Source organism: Aureobasidium melanogenum, assembly GCF_000721775.1.
Source record: "Aureobasidium melanogenum CBS 110374 unplaced genomic scaffold scaffold_20, whole genome shotgun sequence".
NCBI classification, from domain to species: Eukaryota; Fungi; Ascomycota; class Dothideomycetes; order Dothideales; family Saccotheciaceae; genus Aureobasidium; species Aureobasidium melanogenum.
In genome coordinates this window covers 477,869-492,583 of record NW_024470072.1, presented here as the reverse complement: position 1 = coordinate 492,583, position 14,715 = coordinate 477,869, and the positions used below count along the sequence as shown (strand labels likewise).

General features: G+C 47.2%; 6 protein-coding genes across 6 annotated transcripts; 2 read left to right on the top strand and 4 right to left on the bottom strand.

The window, feature by feature from the left end:
- Positions 1–491: 491 nt before the first annotated feature.
- M437DRAFT_68347 (uncharacterized protein) lies at positions 492–1,681 on the bottom strand (the record flags this gene model as incomplete). Its single annotated transcript, XM_041025105.1, has 9 exons — positions 492–496; positions 564–590; positions 651–787; positions 967–993; positions 1,048–1,098; positions 1,258–1,312; positions 1,489–1,514; positions 1,565–1,584; positions 1,661–1,681. 9 exons carry the CDS (start codon positions 1,679–1,681, stop codon positions 492–494), a joined length of 369 nt encoding a protein of 122 aa, XP_040877470.1.
- A 1,818-nt stretch (positions 1,682–3,499) lies between these two features.
- On the top strand, positions 3,500–5,183 carry M437DRAFT_54408 (general substrate transporter; the record flags this gene model as incomplete). The annotated part of the gene is made up of 3 exons (XM_041022686.1): positions 3,500–3,937; positions 3,997–4,838; positions 4,898–5,183. The coding sequence occupies 3 exons, from the start codon at positions 3,500–3,502 to the stop codon at positions 5,181–5,183; spliced, it is 1,566 nt and encodes a 521-aa protein (XP_040877469.1).
- Positions 5,184–7,165: 1,982 nt separating this feature from the next.
- Positions 7,166–8,564, bottom strand: M437DRAFT_13287 (uncharacterized protein; the record flags this gene model as incomplete). Its single annotated transcript, XM_041018709.1, has 2 exons — positions 7,166–8,470; positions 8,529–8,564. Coding segments are annotated over 2 exons (1,341 nt in total), but the record flags the coding sequence as incomplete, so codon positions are not given.
- Positions 8,565–9,121: 557 nt separating this feature from the next.
- M437DRAFT_86903 (ubiquitin related modifier 1) lies at positions 9,122–9,544 on the bottom strand (the record flags this gene model as incomplete). Its single annotated transcript, XM_041028548.1, has 3 exons — positions 9,122–9,239; positions 9,295–9,459; positions 9,510–9,544. 3 exons carry the CDS (start codon positions 9,542–9,544, stop codon positions 9,122–9,124), a joined length of 318 nt encoding a protein of 105 aa, XP_040877467.1.
- A 280-nt stretch (positions 9,545–9,824) lies between these two features.
- Positions 9,825–12,242, top strand: M437DRAFT_54862 (RNA polymerase II Elongator subunit; the record flags this gene model as incomplete). Its single annotated transcript, XM_041022760.1, has 1 exon — positions 9,825–12,242. One exon carries the CDS (start codon positions 9,825–9,827, stop codon positions 12,240–12,242), a length of 2,418 nt encoding a protein of 805 aa, XP_040877466.1.
- Positions 12,243–12,591: 349 nt separating this feature from the next.
- Positions 12,592–13,635, bottom strand: M437DRAFT_54598 (kinase-like protein; the record flags this gene model as incomplete). Its single annotated transcript, XM_041022720.1, has 1 exon — positions 12,592–13,635. One exon carries the CDS (start codon positions 13,633–13,635, stop codon positions 12,592–12,594), a length of 1,044 nt encoding a protein of 347 aa, XP_040877465.1.
- Positions 13,636–14,715: the final 1,080 nt, after the last annotated feature.

Genomic DNA, 14,715 nt, shown 5'->3' with positions numbered 1-14,715 from the left:
CTAATAGTGTAGTCTAATAGTAAAAAGCAAAGAATAGATAGTACTAGTTCTTCTTATTATAATATAAGATATAGAAAAGAGAATAAAAGCTATACTATCTAGGGCATGTAGTTAGCATATATACATCTTATTAAATAGGATACCCTATCTTATAAAGGTTTAGCTACTTATAGCACCCTATCTCCTTATTTTTTTATAACTTTATCTATTAATCTATCTTTATATAGTGTTTATATATTATAATAAGATAGCTTTATAGCTTCTCTATTACTAGATTAGTTTACTATCTTAAATAAGTTTATATATATATAAATAGATTAAAGATATTATAATCTTAATAAAACATATAAGAACATATAAAAAACACATTACTTCTTACTTTTTAAAACATAATATTATATTAAAGAAACAAAACTTTTATTTTTATCTTTTTAGGCTAGGTATACGCCTAGCCTAGGTAGAGAGTAGCCTAAGTATAGATTGTTTTTATATTAGCCTATACTAAACTTAAGTAGGATAGCTACTAAGAAGAAGCTAAGCCTATGCTTAAGAAGTAACCTTACTACGAAGGCGGGTAGAGGCATAAGTAGCTATTATAAGTTAGCTTAAGCATAGGCTTAGGATACGCTTAAACTTACTAATAGACTTACTCTTATAAGCAGATCTAGGACGTTTAGCTATTTTCTTATTAGTAGATAGCATAGGTAGAGCATATGTAAATAACATATAAGGAGTCTTAATAAAACCCTCCTTATCCTTATCCTTAACGAAAGAAGGAGGTAAGAGGCTACGCTATATATAGTTAGCGTACGCTTAGTAAAAAGGAAGACTATATATACCTTACGCTTTTTAAAGAAAGGAGGAGTTATATAAGGTAGATTATTCTAGGCTAGGGTTAGCATATGCTCGGTAAAGATTTAACTTAAGTAGGGTATATATACATAATAGTAGAAACGTAAACTATACTAGTTATAGAAGTTATCGTTAACGCGACTATAAGAATAGTTAGTATAGGCTTAAACTAGGCTAAGGGTAGGGTAAGCATACGTAATAGCTTTAGCCTTATTATAGTAGGTACCGATCTTACTACTAGAGTTACTATTAATATTAGATAATAGCATAAGGTAAGCGTATACGGAACATACCTAGGCTTATAGAGGTAGACACTATTATACTACTTCTAGGAAAGGATAAAACGATACATCTTGCTATACTTAGTTAGTATATGCTTAACTTAGGGTAACTATATATACTTACTACTTAGTAAGGAGTTCCTTATTAGTAGAGGTGTTATAAGAGTTAAGGTTAGCGACTATATATAGTTAGCCTATACTAAAGTTAACATAAGAATATCTAGTACTTATAGTAGCTAGAGTGCTTATAGCGCTAGTAGTAGTAGAGCTAGATATGTTAGTTTTAGCATAGGTAGAGTATAGGTTTAGCGTACGCCGGGGTTATTACTAAAGACCTAACTATATATATAGTTACTAGTAGTATCGATAATAACGAAGTAACTAGAGATTAATTAGTATAGGCTAAGCCTAGGCTTTAGAAAGTAACTTACACGTAGTTATGCTTTTTTAACTACTAGAGCTAGTTAGGGTAATCTATATAAAGTTAAGCATACGCTTAGCGTAGAGAGAGTATAGGCTATACTAACTAGTAGCGATGTTATTAGCATAGGAGGTAGGCTAGGCTAAGTATAGAGTTAGCGTATGTAATTGCAAAAGGTTAAGAATATATACTACTAATAGTAAAGTAGGGGTTATAAATAGGTCCTATGCATATAGTTAGTTTAGGGCGGCCCTACGCTAAGCCTATACTATACTAACTATGTATATAGCTATAGCTAGGTAGGGGGTTTATAGAGTTAAGAACCTAGGGATTAGTAAAGTTAGTAGCCATGTTAGGCGTATGCTAAGTATAGGTTAAGAAGCAGCTAAGCCTATGCTAAGGTGAAGCTAAGAGGGAAAGAATGTTTTAGCTTTGTTATGATTTCAAAATTTGCGGGTGGTCTGTGCGCGCGAATGCGCGGAAAAGTCTATGTGCGGGGAAACGCGACGCGATTGGCCACACGCTCGGCACAGGTTCGGAACACGCTTCTTGCCAAGAACTTCTCTACTTGTGCTCAACTATTGTGGATCTACCTTGGGTCAACTTTGCCGTACCTTGTCTGACCTGCCTCCCGTGAAGTATGCCATCCGTTGGCCCAAGATCAAGTTAGCAGCTAATTTGTGACACGGCTGCGACAAGACGACAGTAATCAGATAAATCTTCGCTTGAGCTGACTGACGTGCTGAGGCGACCGAGGATCTCCAAAACGTTTCTATGGAAGTCATCAAGTCGTTCTGCAACCTCCATTACGAGGGGTCAGAGAGAGTCCGCATCGGACCAAGCTATGTTGATGGCAGCATGGCAAGAGATACAAGCACGGCCACTCTCGCCTACCTGGAAATCATGTCGTGGTCTCTCGTGTCAGCCGATGACAGTCGGGTTGTGATTGAATGTAATAGCCACATTGTTTTGCCGTTTGACAAAAAGCCACGGCCTCAGTAGCCAAGAAAAGAATCATGACCTGCGGCAAGTGGCAAGTCTTGAATCGATCTCATACCGTGGACTAAGGCGGTGAATCGAAACAAGTGTTGCAAAGCATGTCACGCCGAGAAGAAGATGTTCTGAAGGAGTCGACCGAACAAGGTGGTGAGCGAGTACGATAGTCCTGACCGCGCTTACAAAAATATTCCAGAATCCTTCGGAATGTTATTGGCGGCTAACAAGCTGCGGATGCGTGACTTGAAGAAGACATGTTTAGCGAACAAAGGAAGGGAGGCACGGGATAGCGTGAGATTAGCCCTCTCTGAGTTGGGGTTGCAAAATCTCCAGATCTCTCGGCACACGCCGAGGGTTTTCTTTCTGCTTTTCAGCGACACTTGCTGTTGCGAGATCGTACTCAAGAGCTGCTGCGCAAGATGTCTCGACTCCACGTCGATACGGTAGATATGGAAAACTGTGAGTAGAGATTCACGGGCCGTGAACGTACTGTATTGCAAGTATTCGCGCGTCCAAGACCACTGGCCTCCAACCCAAATGCCACGAATGATCGCCCAAGAAATACCAAGGAGCGTTTGCGACATCTGGGGCTCTGGGCAAAATGCACGAGGGTTGGCGACACGCCCCATGCACGAGACAATTCACATCGCATCAAAGCAAGGACAACCTAGGGCCCGATTTGGGCTCCCGCGTGATCATTGATTCGCCATTCGAACAATGGAAAGCCCGTTAGTGTGATTGTCGCAGTGTGGGGATGATGGAATGAATAGTTCACCTGGACAACTGCCCAGCATCGCTCTTGCCTCCACGGTTTGTTGTATATAGGGCTGTGGTTTCCTCACCTCGTGTTCTTTCTTCTCTTCTCATCTGCCAACAAGCGTCTGTCTTTCCTTGATCTCCCTCCTCCACTTTCGTTGTATCGTCAAGAAATAACCTTGCCCCTTTCGCAATGGCTCCAGTCACAGTGGAGCGCGTTGAGTCGCCTGTCACCATCAGGGCCTACTTGATGTGTGCCTTTGCCGCCTTTGCTGGTATCTTATTCGGTTACGATTCTGGTTACATTAACGGTGTCATGGGCACTTCCGTATTCAAACAAGAATTCGGAAAATACACTGGCATCACTGAGAAGAATCCAAATGGCTACAGCATTGCTAGTGGTACTCAATCGCTGATCGTTTCCATTCTCTCTGCCGGTACTTTCTTCGGTGCCCTTTTCGCAGGTGCTCTCGCGGACTGGATCGGTCGCCGAACCACTATCATTACCGGATGTGGCGTCTTTTCCGTCGGTGTCATCCTCCAGGTTGCCTCCACCTCCGTACCTCTCATCGTCGTTGGTCGCTTGATTGCAGGCGTGGGCGTAGGATTTGTTAGCGCAGTCAACATTCTCGTTCGTATCATGACATACTCGATGAAATCATTTGAAGGAAAACTGACAGTTCATTGCAGTACATGTCTGAGGTTGCTCCACGCAAGGTTCGTGGCGCAATCGTTAGCTGTTATCAGTTCGCAATCACCATTGGTCTCATGCTTGCGTCGATCGTCACCTATGCTTGCCGCAACTACTCGAATACCGGCGCCTACAGAATCCCAATCGCCATCCAGTTTGCCTGGGCCATCATTCTTGCCGTCGGGTTGTTCCTCCTTCCCGAGTCCCCTCGTTACTACGTCAAGAAGCAACAGCTCGACAGAGCTGCCAAGGCTCTCGGTCGCGTTCGCGGCCAGCCCGCCGATAGCGCCTACATCGTTGATGAGCTCGCTGAAATCCAAGCCAACTTCGAGTATGAGATGTCAGTCGGCCAAGTCAGCTGGATTGGCATGTTCTCTGGTGGCATTACCAACCGCAACTCGAACATTCGCAAGGTCTTTATTGGTGTCCTCCTTCAGATGATGCAACAGTGGACTGGTGTCAACTTCATTTTCTACTTCTCGACCACTTTCTTCGAGTCCATCGGTATCGACAATGCCTTCCTCATTTCCATGATCACCACCATTGTCAACGTTTGCTCTACTCCTCTGTCTTTCTGGACCATTGAGCGCTTCGGTCGTCGTCCCCTCCTGATCTACGGCGCCATTGGTATGTGTGTCTGCGAGTGGATCGTTGGTATCACTGGTACCGCTGATGCCGGCTCTCGCGCATCTCAGATCGTTCTCATCCTCTTCACCTGCATCTACATCTTCTTCTTCGCTTCTACCTGGGGTCCAACAGCTTGGGTCTCAATCGGAGAGATCTTCCCTCTTCCCATCCGTTCCAAAGGTGTTGCCATGTCTACTGCCTCTAACTGGTTCTGGTAAGCACTTTTAGCCTCTTCATCTGTTATCATGAGTACAAGCTAACGAAATGATACAGGAACTGCATCATTGCTGTCATCACTCCTTACCTTGTCGGAGAGAATGAAGCCAACCTCGGCCCTAAGGTCTTCTTCCTCTGGGGCTCCACTTGCGCAGTCTGTATCGTCTTCGCTTACTTCTTCGTGCCTGAGACCAAGGGATTGTCTCTTGAACAAGTTGACAAGATGATGTCTGAGGTCTCTGCACGTAATTCGGCAGGTTGGGTCCCACATGACACCTTCACTCAGGAAATGGGCAAGGACTCCTCTGCCATCGAGGAGATTGTTCATGAGTCCAAGGTGTAAGAAGTTTGTCTTAAGCCTCCTGCGAGGATGATTGTGTTTCTTGTTCCTACATTGTCAATAAGCTTCCCAAGTACCCTTTACATATGTGCTTTCATGAAAATTTTAGTGTCTTCCTAAAAACTTTTTGCACTCTCACGTGTATTGATTCGCGATGCCTCAGATGTCGCTCATCATGTCAAGAAGGCAGTGTCAGGGAGGGATGCGTTCATCTTCTGATATGCACAGACGCATTCTGCCCAGAAGAAGTCACGTTGAAATTCGACACCGAGGTCGTGACCGAAGAGAGATATCGTGAAGCCTCTTTTCCTTATCTGTGTCCTCTGCACTTGTTTGTCTTTTCCACGACTGTAAAAATGCGCAAAGTTTTCAAGAGACAAAAGCAATTCCCACACAACAACATACACAAAGGTCTATAAGTAGAATTTGGCATGGATGGTCGCAACCTTCAATACATTTTGCGTTATGTATCGATTCTTCTGTATTTTTTACAAATGGTGTATTCAAGCAGTCTATCTCTAGAAAGTAATGGCCTTTCGTGGGAGGCTCATGAATGATAGGTTTTCTCCAGTCTGGATGTGATCTTCCACGTCTGCCCGACTCGAGACTTCCTTCTCTGTTTTTATCGAGACATTGCTTCTGAATGCTTTCGTTTCCCCATGAGCCTGACAAAGCATAAAGGCGATGCTGTGAGTGCAAAGTATTCGTGTATGAAAAGTCGCACCTCAAAATTTAGGTAGCGTTTCGAGAGCAAGACGCAAGATGCGTGGTAAAGCTTCAGATTTGGTTTGTGGTAGAGTATGCCTTTGATGACTATTTCGACAGAAGGTAGGACCTTTGCCAGCTCGACGAATAACTCTTTTGCATCATACCAGTCAAGCTCTTCTGTAAAGCGAAGATCTGACGAAAGTTATTATTGGTAAAAGTGTGCATCCTTTTTCAGGACTTGCTGTTGCAGCAAACGCTTTTTCCTGTCTTCAAGATGCTGAGTGAGTTTCTTGATCTATCATGTCGATAAACTGTATGCTCTTCGTTCCCCAGATCATGCGGCGGCTTCTTGTTGAGCATATTGCAGGATCGTTGCCATGTTCGTTTCAACACACCTTCAAGATATCAGATGCGGGAGACTGTCCCTCGGCAGACCGCTGGAGCAGACGCAACGTCTTTGGCGGAGGTACTTCAAGAAAATCATGAGTCTTCACCTTTTGTGGCTCGCTGCTTGTCTCTTGAGACGGCTAACTCCATCGCATTAAACTTAGGCTCAATTTGCTTGCGTGAGAAATTGTAGCCTCGGAATGTCCGTTTGACTTGAGCGCGCGAGCTTCTGTGCTGACTTGCCAACCTTTCTGTCAGCAATACGAAGGCATGCATCTGGAGACTTGTTCGGCATGGTAACAAATGATATTTTTTACCCCTGACTCAGACTCAATGACTGAAATTCAGTCGCAATGCCAAATATTGAGGCCCTTTGAATTCGTAGCGACTTCGAGATTGGAGAGTCGGAGAGCCGGGGATTATGCAACGCAGAGTCTACTCGTACTGATGAGGGCATCGTGCGAGTCCAAGTAACCTCGATCCGCATTGTGTATCAGAACCACTTGGAGCCTTCTTCGATGGGATTTGGATAAAGCACAACAAAGGTCATGCGCGTGCAGTTCCAGGTAGAATCTAGCTGCATCTCTGACTTCCTCAGTCGATGCGACTGCGACAGTGTCCAGAAGGCCTCATCATAACTCGAGCTTGTCCAGGCTCCAGATCTCAAACTGTTGAACGTCCTCACGAGAAGCCAAGGTGACACGGTTCAGCCATTCAAGATTGCCTTCAGCATCTGGCATATGTACTGCCTTATCAAGCTTAATGACAACATCACCAATGCCACAGTATCTGACATTGTTATTGAAACATTTCCAGTACAACGGCTCGGTCCGAGTTCCATCAACCAGTCCAATGAGGTCGCTTTCTGCAAGTATTTTATCGCTGTTCGCATTCGCCAAGACTCTGACAGCGCGTAGTTTGAGGATGAAAGGTGCGAGCAGACTCATAACTTCGCCGGCATCTTTGTCCAGCGCAAAGCCGATTTGCTCCAGATTTGGACATTTGCTGACGAGTTCACCGATTTGTTGTCCTGAAAGTGGGAATTGATCAGGCAATAGCAGTTTTGTCAGACTTTGACCATGGTTTGCGGTCAAGGCACGTAGATATGCTTTACAAGTTAAAGAGGCCTGCTTTTCCTCAAAAGCTGTTGGGGTGGATCCTGTGACAGATGTCGCTGGCGTGGCGGCTGCAGTCTCGGGCGATTGATACTCCGACTTTGTGTTGTCGCGGTCACATAACCTGTTCCCAACCACATACAACTCTTCCAATCCAGTGAATTGAGAGAGGATTTTGGCATGTTCCATGGCTGGTTCGCTGATTCGATGCCTTTTGTAACTTTCGAAGTGTGTAGCATCTGGAATGTTTTTCCATGTTTCATCTACCCAGATGGTAGTGGGACGACCATAGATGCCTCCAAAGACGTCGAGGAAGTCTGCACCCTCAATACAGCCAGGTTCGAAGATCTCTGCCAGATCGCCGGTATTGGGTCCATAGAAGTTCTGAATACCAATGTGTTTTAACTTCAGCTTATATTTTGCTTCCAAGCATGGACCAAAGACCATTCTTAGGTTAACACTGGGTTCAGCCTCTTTCCGCATACGAGGACTCCAGTGGATGCGAAGATCTTCTAGCTGCTTAGCATGGAAGATCAGACCAGAGATGTCGTCTGGATAGCAGAGAGGGTCGATATCGCTCACACGTAAGCGACGAAGGTTTGGCATCGGTGGTATAACGACTATGGGACGAGGCGAACGGACTTGGGGAAAGCGTAGGGTGAGCGAGGTGAGTGTCGGTCGAGCAGCTAGTCCTTGGTAGATTGACTTGGTTGGCTTGGAGTCGAGGTCCCAGACGAGAGATCTCAGGTGAATCATTTTGTCCATTGCAGCGCGCAAAGCAATGCCGAGGAGGATTGTGCTGTCCGGTATTTTGCCTTTGCTGTATTCATCAATCCCAGATTCTGTCCAAGCTCCTGTCACCTTGAACTCTTTCACCAGTGGCGCCGAATTGCCAGAGGCAAGACCACTGAGGCCCATGACGAATGGACTGCCACTTCCATATCCTTCTGGTCTTCCGTCTACGTAGCGGGTTTCGGGGTAGGAGCGCAGGGTGACTCGTTCGTAAAGGACAGGGAGCGTCATGTAATACAATAATCGACAGGTTCGCGTCATGCGCGCTATGTCGCCGACATCCTCAACCTACCAGCCAGCGTTATTAGTCTGGATTGGATGTGCTCGTGTCCAACATACGGCTTACAAAAGATACTATTTGGGCAATCAAGCTGAGCGGAAGCGTCTGTCCTTTGTTGCTGGCACCATTGGGTGCAGTGAGCGGCACTGGAGAGGCATACAATACATGAGGAGGGATTTCCCGGCTCATGTGAGCCACGCTATCATGCGCCTTCATATCAAAAGTCGATGAAATACGGGCGCAAGACCAACATGACAGGACTGAAGGACTTATCGTTTTTTACGTAGAATCATAACCTCCGCCAAGCATGCATCATCGTCGAGCTCCTCGAAGCTTATTGGTAGGGCCAGTGTAAAAACGCCGACTCTTTTCGTGGACGGATGAAAAGGAATCCGAAAACGTTGCGCTCTGGTTGCGAGATTGGACTGTCCAAGACTCCAATGTGCAATAACTTCTCCTGATGACCGCAAAGAAACCTTATGCAACCCTATTCTTCCCCGGGAGAGAACCATCCGGACCTTCGAAGCAAGTTTTCTAGCGTGGTCGGTCATAGATTTTCAAGGGTCCCGTCCGTTCATCACGAACCATGCGGGCTGAAAGGACGCCGATGCCGACCGAGGGGCAATAAGTCGCATGCCTGGATTTTACCTGGTACCTGTCTATCCGCCGTGCAAAGTAGAGACAAAGACAATCTGGTCTCTTGGTTGAAGCTCATATTGGTCCTCGCCCTCGAGTTCCCAGTCCGCATCATTAATCAGAACAAGAATGCCCGGACGACTTTGCGATGTTGTTAGTCAAACGTAGATCATCATGACTGGAGAGCAAGACATACACAGATTCATCCAGAAGAAAGAGCTCTTTCTTATCATCCGTCATGAGGTTTTTGCATAGATATTTGATCAAGTAGGCGATGTTTGCTGGTCGGCCATCTTGATCTTGTGCTGGCAATGCGACTTTGTGATTTCGTTGGTTTGAGAACAGCAGTTCCAGGCCGCCACTGTGGTTGTGTCAGTCGTCGCATCAAATGCCAGCATTCATATACCATACGTGAATTCAACATCAATTTTGATTGTGTCTGCCATGTTGCTGACTTCTATATGTGAGGGTTGATGTCCAAGACCAGAAAGAGTGCTGCAAGAGCAAGGTGGTAGTCGCGCGTCGAAGCAAGCGAAACTTTTTTGCGACTTCCGTTCGAACAAAAAATAATACTCGTAGTCACCAAAAACAGCACCAACCACGCTCACTTGGGCACTAAATTGCTACACAATCAAGGATCATTGAGCGTTCTTATCATACAGAAAACAAAAATAAATCGCACATCTGGCGAACAGCCACTGACTGCGACACACCATATCTTGGAAGATGGCGTCCGCACGTCTAGAGTACATCGCCGCAGGAGGCAACAGACATCCATGCGCCGCCGACTGGACCGAGGAATTACTTGCCTACGGAAGTGGCCACAACATCGCCATCTGGAGATCCGAGAATGAACACCACCAAGGCGTAGAAACACTACTTGCAGCCCACACCGACATCGTCAACGCAGTAAAGTTATTCAGAGACCCAACATCAGGAAAACGGATCTTGATCAGTGGATCAGCTGATAAGACCATATGTGTTTGGATTGAGAAATCTAATGCTGAATTTGAATTGCTTAAGACTCTGACGGAACATACTGCTTCTATCAATGTTGTTGGTGTTTTGCCTGAGTCTGGAGTCTTCGCAACTGGAGCTGCTGATGCAACATTGAAGATCTGGAAGTTGCGTGCGAGTGAAGCAGCAGAGGTCGAAGTTGATCTCGTTCAGAGTATCACGCTTGCTCCTCGCTACTTCCCTCTAGCGATCGCACTGGCAAAGCTTCAAAGCGGTCAACTCATTATTGCCGTTGGTGGCACAATGGCGAACATCCAGGTCTACATGCAAGACAAAGACACTTTCTCGCTTGCGGCAAAGCTCACCGGACACGAAGCCTGGGTCCGAGCACTAGACTTTACTCGCGAGAGCTCCAAGCCTGACAGCGATTTCTTGCTCGCATCCGCTAGTCAAGACAAGTACATCCGTCTCTGGCGCTTCCATGCTGGCGAAGAGCTTCCCGAAGTGGCAGCTGCAGCAAGTGATCCAGCCATGACTGTTTTCGGCCGCTCGCTGTCCAACAAAGCCCACTGGATTGGAGAGGGAGAATCGAAACACTCAATCACCTTTGAAGCCTTGTTGATTGGACATGAAGACTGGATCTACACAGCTCGCTGGTTCACAAAATCTGCACAAGATGCAGCGCCACAACTTCTTACCGCATCAGCAGATAACTCCTTGGCTATGTGGGAGCGTGACGCCGATGGCTTCTGGACATGTGCAACCAGATTGGGCGAAATCAGTGCGCAAAAAGGATCAACCACTGCAACAGGAAGCACAGGAGGTTTCTGGATTGGTCTGTGGTCTCCTTCCGGCAACACAGTAGTCAGTCTAGGCAGGACAGGAAGTTGGCGAGCCTGGTCCTACAACACTGCGGAAGACCGTTGGTTGCGCGAGCTGGGTATTTCCGGGCATGTGCGTGCGGTCAAGGATGTCGCATGGTCGAATGATGGCACGCAACTCATGTCTACCAGCTCAGACCAGACGACAAGACTCTTTGCGCAATGGAAGCGCGACAACACAACCACATGGCACGAAATGGCGCGTCCTCAAATCCACGGTTACGACTTGAACTGTCTGTCTGCAATCGGCGCAACCCAATTTATCTCCGGAGCAGACGAAAAACTGCTCCGTGTATTCAACAAGCCCAAAGCAGTTTCCCAACTCCTCTCCAAACTCAGCGGTACAACCGAAGACGCAGAAGACATCGATCTTCCCGATGCAGCAAACATCCCCGTGCTAGGTCTCAGCAACAAAGCCATCAACGCCCTGACCCCAGAAGAAGAAGCCACCGCCGAACCCTCCGAAGAAGTCCAAATCACAAAATCGACACTTGATCTCTCACAACCGCCTTTTGAAGATCATCTCGCTCGCCACTCTCTCTTCCCCGAACTCGAAAAACTTTACGGGCATGGTTATGAGATCTCTTGCGTGGCAGCAAGTAATGATGGAAGTCTGATTGCTACAGCATGTCGCGCCAGTTCCATCGATCACGCAGTAATCAGACTCTACGAGACCAAAGAGTGGAGAGAGGTTAAACCGGCTTTAACTGCTCATTCTCTGACAGTCACATCTCTTGCTTTCTCGGCTGATGACAAGTATCTGCTTAGTGTGGGTCGCGATCGTCAATGGGCGTTATTCTCTCGCTCTGCACCCACTACCTACACCCTCGCAACGTCCAATCCCAAAGGCCACTCCAGAATGATCTTATCCTGTTCGTGGGCACCAGCTTCTGTGTCTAATATCTTTGCAACCGGTGGCAGAGATAAGAATGTCAAGATCTGGGCGATCGATCATTCATCTGCTTCCACAGAAACCGTGTCCGCAGACCTCAAACTCAGTATTCCTACCTCTGCTCCTGCCACCTCTGTAGCTTTCTACACCGGTACTGCAGCAACAGCAGAAACACTTATTCTAGCTGCAGGTACTGAAGATGGCAGTGTGACTATCTTCTGTATCAGCACTGGAGACTGGACGATCAAGCAAGAGGTCAAGATTGAAAAACACTTGCAGCCTTCTGGTGCCATTAATGCTTTGAGATGGAGACCTCAAGACAAGGCAGAGGGACGAGTAAAGCCGCAGTTGGCTGTTGCGAGCGAGGATCTTTCGGTCAGGTTATATGAACTTGATGGCTTAGTTGAGGCTTAGAAGCGTTACAGCTTTGTAGAGAACATCGAGCAGAGACTCAAATGGAGATTCTTGAATACTGAAAAGAGTCATGGTGAATCGAATGCTGATAGTACAAAAAATGTTGTTTTTGGTATAATGCATACGAAGAAAAGGGGGTATCAAGAGAAGAAGTGAAGGCTCAGACGAATAGAAAAGCGAAATCAAAAACGACAAGAATGAGCAAAACCCCGCCATGAGCATCCCAGAACATACAAGTCATGTCTTCATAATCATGCGCGAAACCCATTCGTAAACATTGCATAGCAATTTTTTTCATCGCAGGGAGAAGGCCGTTAAAAGTGGGCAGAGAAGCGTACAACAGAGACGTCTAAGTCTGCGTGTTGTTGACGTGCTCCCACTCAGGGTCAGCTGCAACATCAACGAGACCAGAGAACCATTTGCAGTCCATGACATCGGCTATAGTCCATCTCAAGTCTGGATCAGTGTTCAGGCAACCGTGCAGCAGGTCACAGATGTCTTCGCCGTCGACTTGACCGGCGGGTGAGGACATGACAAGATCCTTGTTCCAGTCACCAGCTTCGATGAGTTCGACCAACTTGAATTGAATAGTGTGCTGGAATGGACGTTTGCCTGTGACCATGGTGTAAACGCACACGCCAAGTGCCCAGATATCTGCCGAGTAGTCTTTGCGAGTGGAGCCACCCAGTAGTTCGGGAGCCAGATACTCAAGTGTACCTGCAGGCTCCTTGTTGTCTTCAGAGTCCAGTGACCGGATGCTATCAGTCATGCCAGATGCATCACCGTCAACAAAACTGGCCAGGCCAAAATCGCATAGCTTTAGATTGCCGCAATCGTCTTCGGGTCTTATCTGAATTAGGCAGTTCTCGAGCTTGACATCACGATGAACCAGTCTGACATCTGCGTGCATGTATCTCAATGCTGAGGCAAGCTGATGAGAGTACGTCTTTGCAAGATCAGGTTTCAAGCCCATCTGGCCGTTGTTGCGAAGCTCGTTGATGAGGTCGTACAAAGAGCCGCTCTCGACGAGATCCATTATGCAGAAAGTCGCGAAGTCCGTGATAAAACTGGTATGCAGTTGCAAGATGTGAGGATGGTTCAGATAGCGCCATATTCCGATCTCGTAATCGACAGCTTGTTGAGCCTTGTCATTCTCAGTCTCGCTGACATTGGGGACGGTCTTGCGCACAATCTTGACAGCAAGCTTTGTTCTCCGGCCGTCATTGTCCATACCAATGACCTCCTTGACAACGCTGAAGCCTCCCGAGCCAATTTGACGACCGACGACATACTCATTGTTGATACCGATGGATTGTCCTTCATCATCCGGCTTAGGCTCGGCAGTCTGAGAATTGCTGCCCCACCCACTAAGAAACTGAGCGGCTGGTGACATGGAGGAGCCAGAAAACCTGCTAGATCTGCGACTGGTGTTACGCAAACTCGCGGTGCGCGATAGAGTGGGCTTACGCGACATCATAGGCCAGGGTTCACTAGCCATACTCGGACTGGCAGCAGGAGAGGGACTCATGACGGCCGAGCCATTAAAGTAGGAGCCAGTGGGCGTATCGGGGCTTTTCAGCTGCTCGCTAAGCAGCGAAGCGGTCGAGGCCGATGTCAAAGAAGGCAATTGTGTGGCATCATGCGAATCGATTGTCTCCAGGCGTGGTGCAACCTCACTCTTCCTCGTTCGTCGTCGGATGGGTTCTCCTGTAAAAGGATTTATTCTGACAGGATCTTCGGGCGCAGCCGGAGCAGAGGCAGGTTCGTCAGACATGGTGGAGTCGCGGGTGCTGCGCCGGCGTGGTTGAGGAGGCCTCGAAGACAAAGGCTGATCGAGCGAGTGCAGGCGGCCGTCGTCGAGAGTTGCAAATTCTTTGAAGCTCACGGACGAGCCTCTGGTACGAGTTGAGTGTTGGTTTTCATCGGGAGCGGCCGGATTGTTGAGCAGCTCGGACTCTGAAAATTGAGAAGAAGCGATATGGTCGGCGTCTGAGGAAGCGGCGAAGGGGAATCGGTCCTGAGACGAGTTTGCGTGGTTGGTGTCGAGTCGTAGCTTTCGAAATTCGTGGGAAGGAGCTGGTGTGGCCATTGCCATGTGAAAGGCAGCCAGCAGAAGGGGTCTTTTTGCGCGCGACTCGGGGAAGCTACAGACGGATCGATGCTTGAGTTATAACTAGATCTTGCTCTTGACTCGGCTCCGGGCGCTGTGACAGAGATCTCACGCGTGTATAGTAGAGAACACGGACTGTCAGATCAGGCTATGAAGTCAGAAGATATTCACACGAGGCTTTCTCAGCGAAGTCGGCCTGCAGGGTAAATAAAGATGGCTAGAAGGTGGCATGGTTTGTAGGAGTCGCTAGCGGGAGCTAGCGGGACGAGGAAGTCATGTTCATTCACCCCGCATTCTTTTTACGTGAGCGAAACTGATGCTCTGATTGGTCTGGGCAAGATTGACAGAGGAGCGTCATCCAAG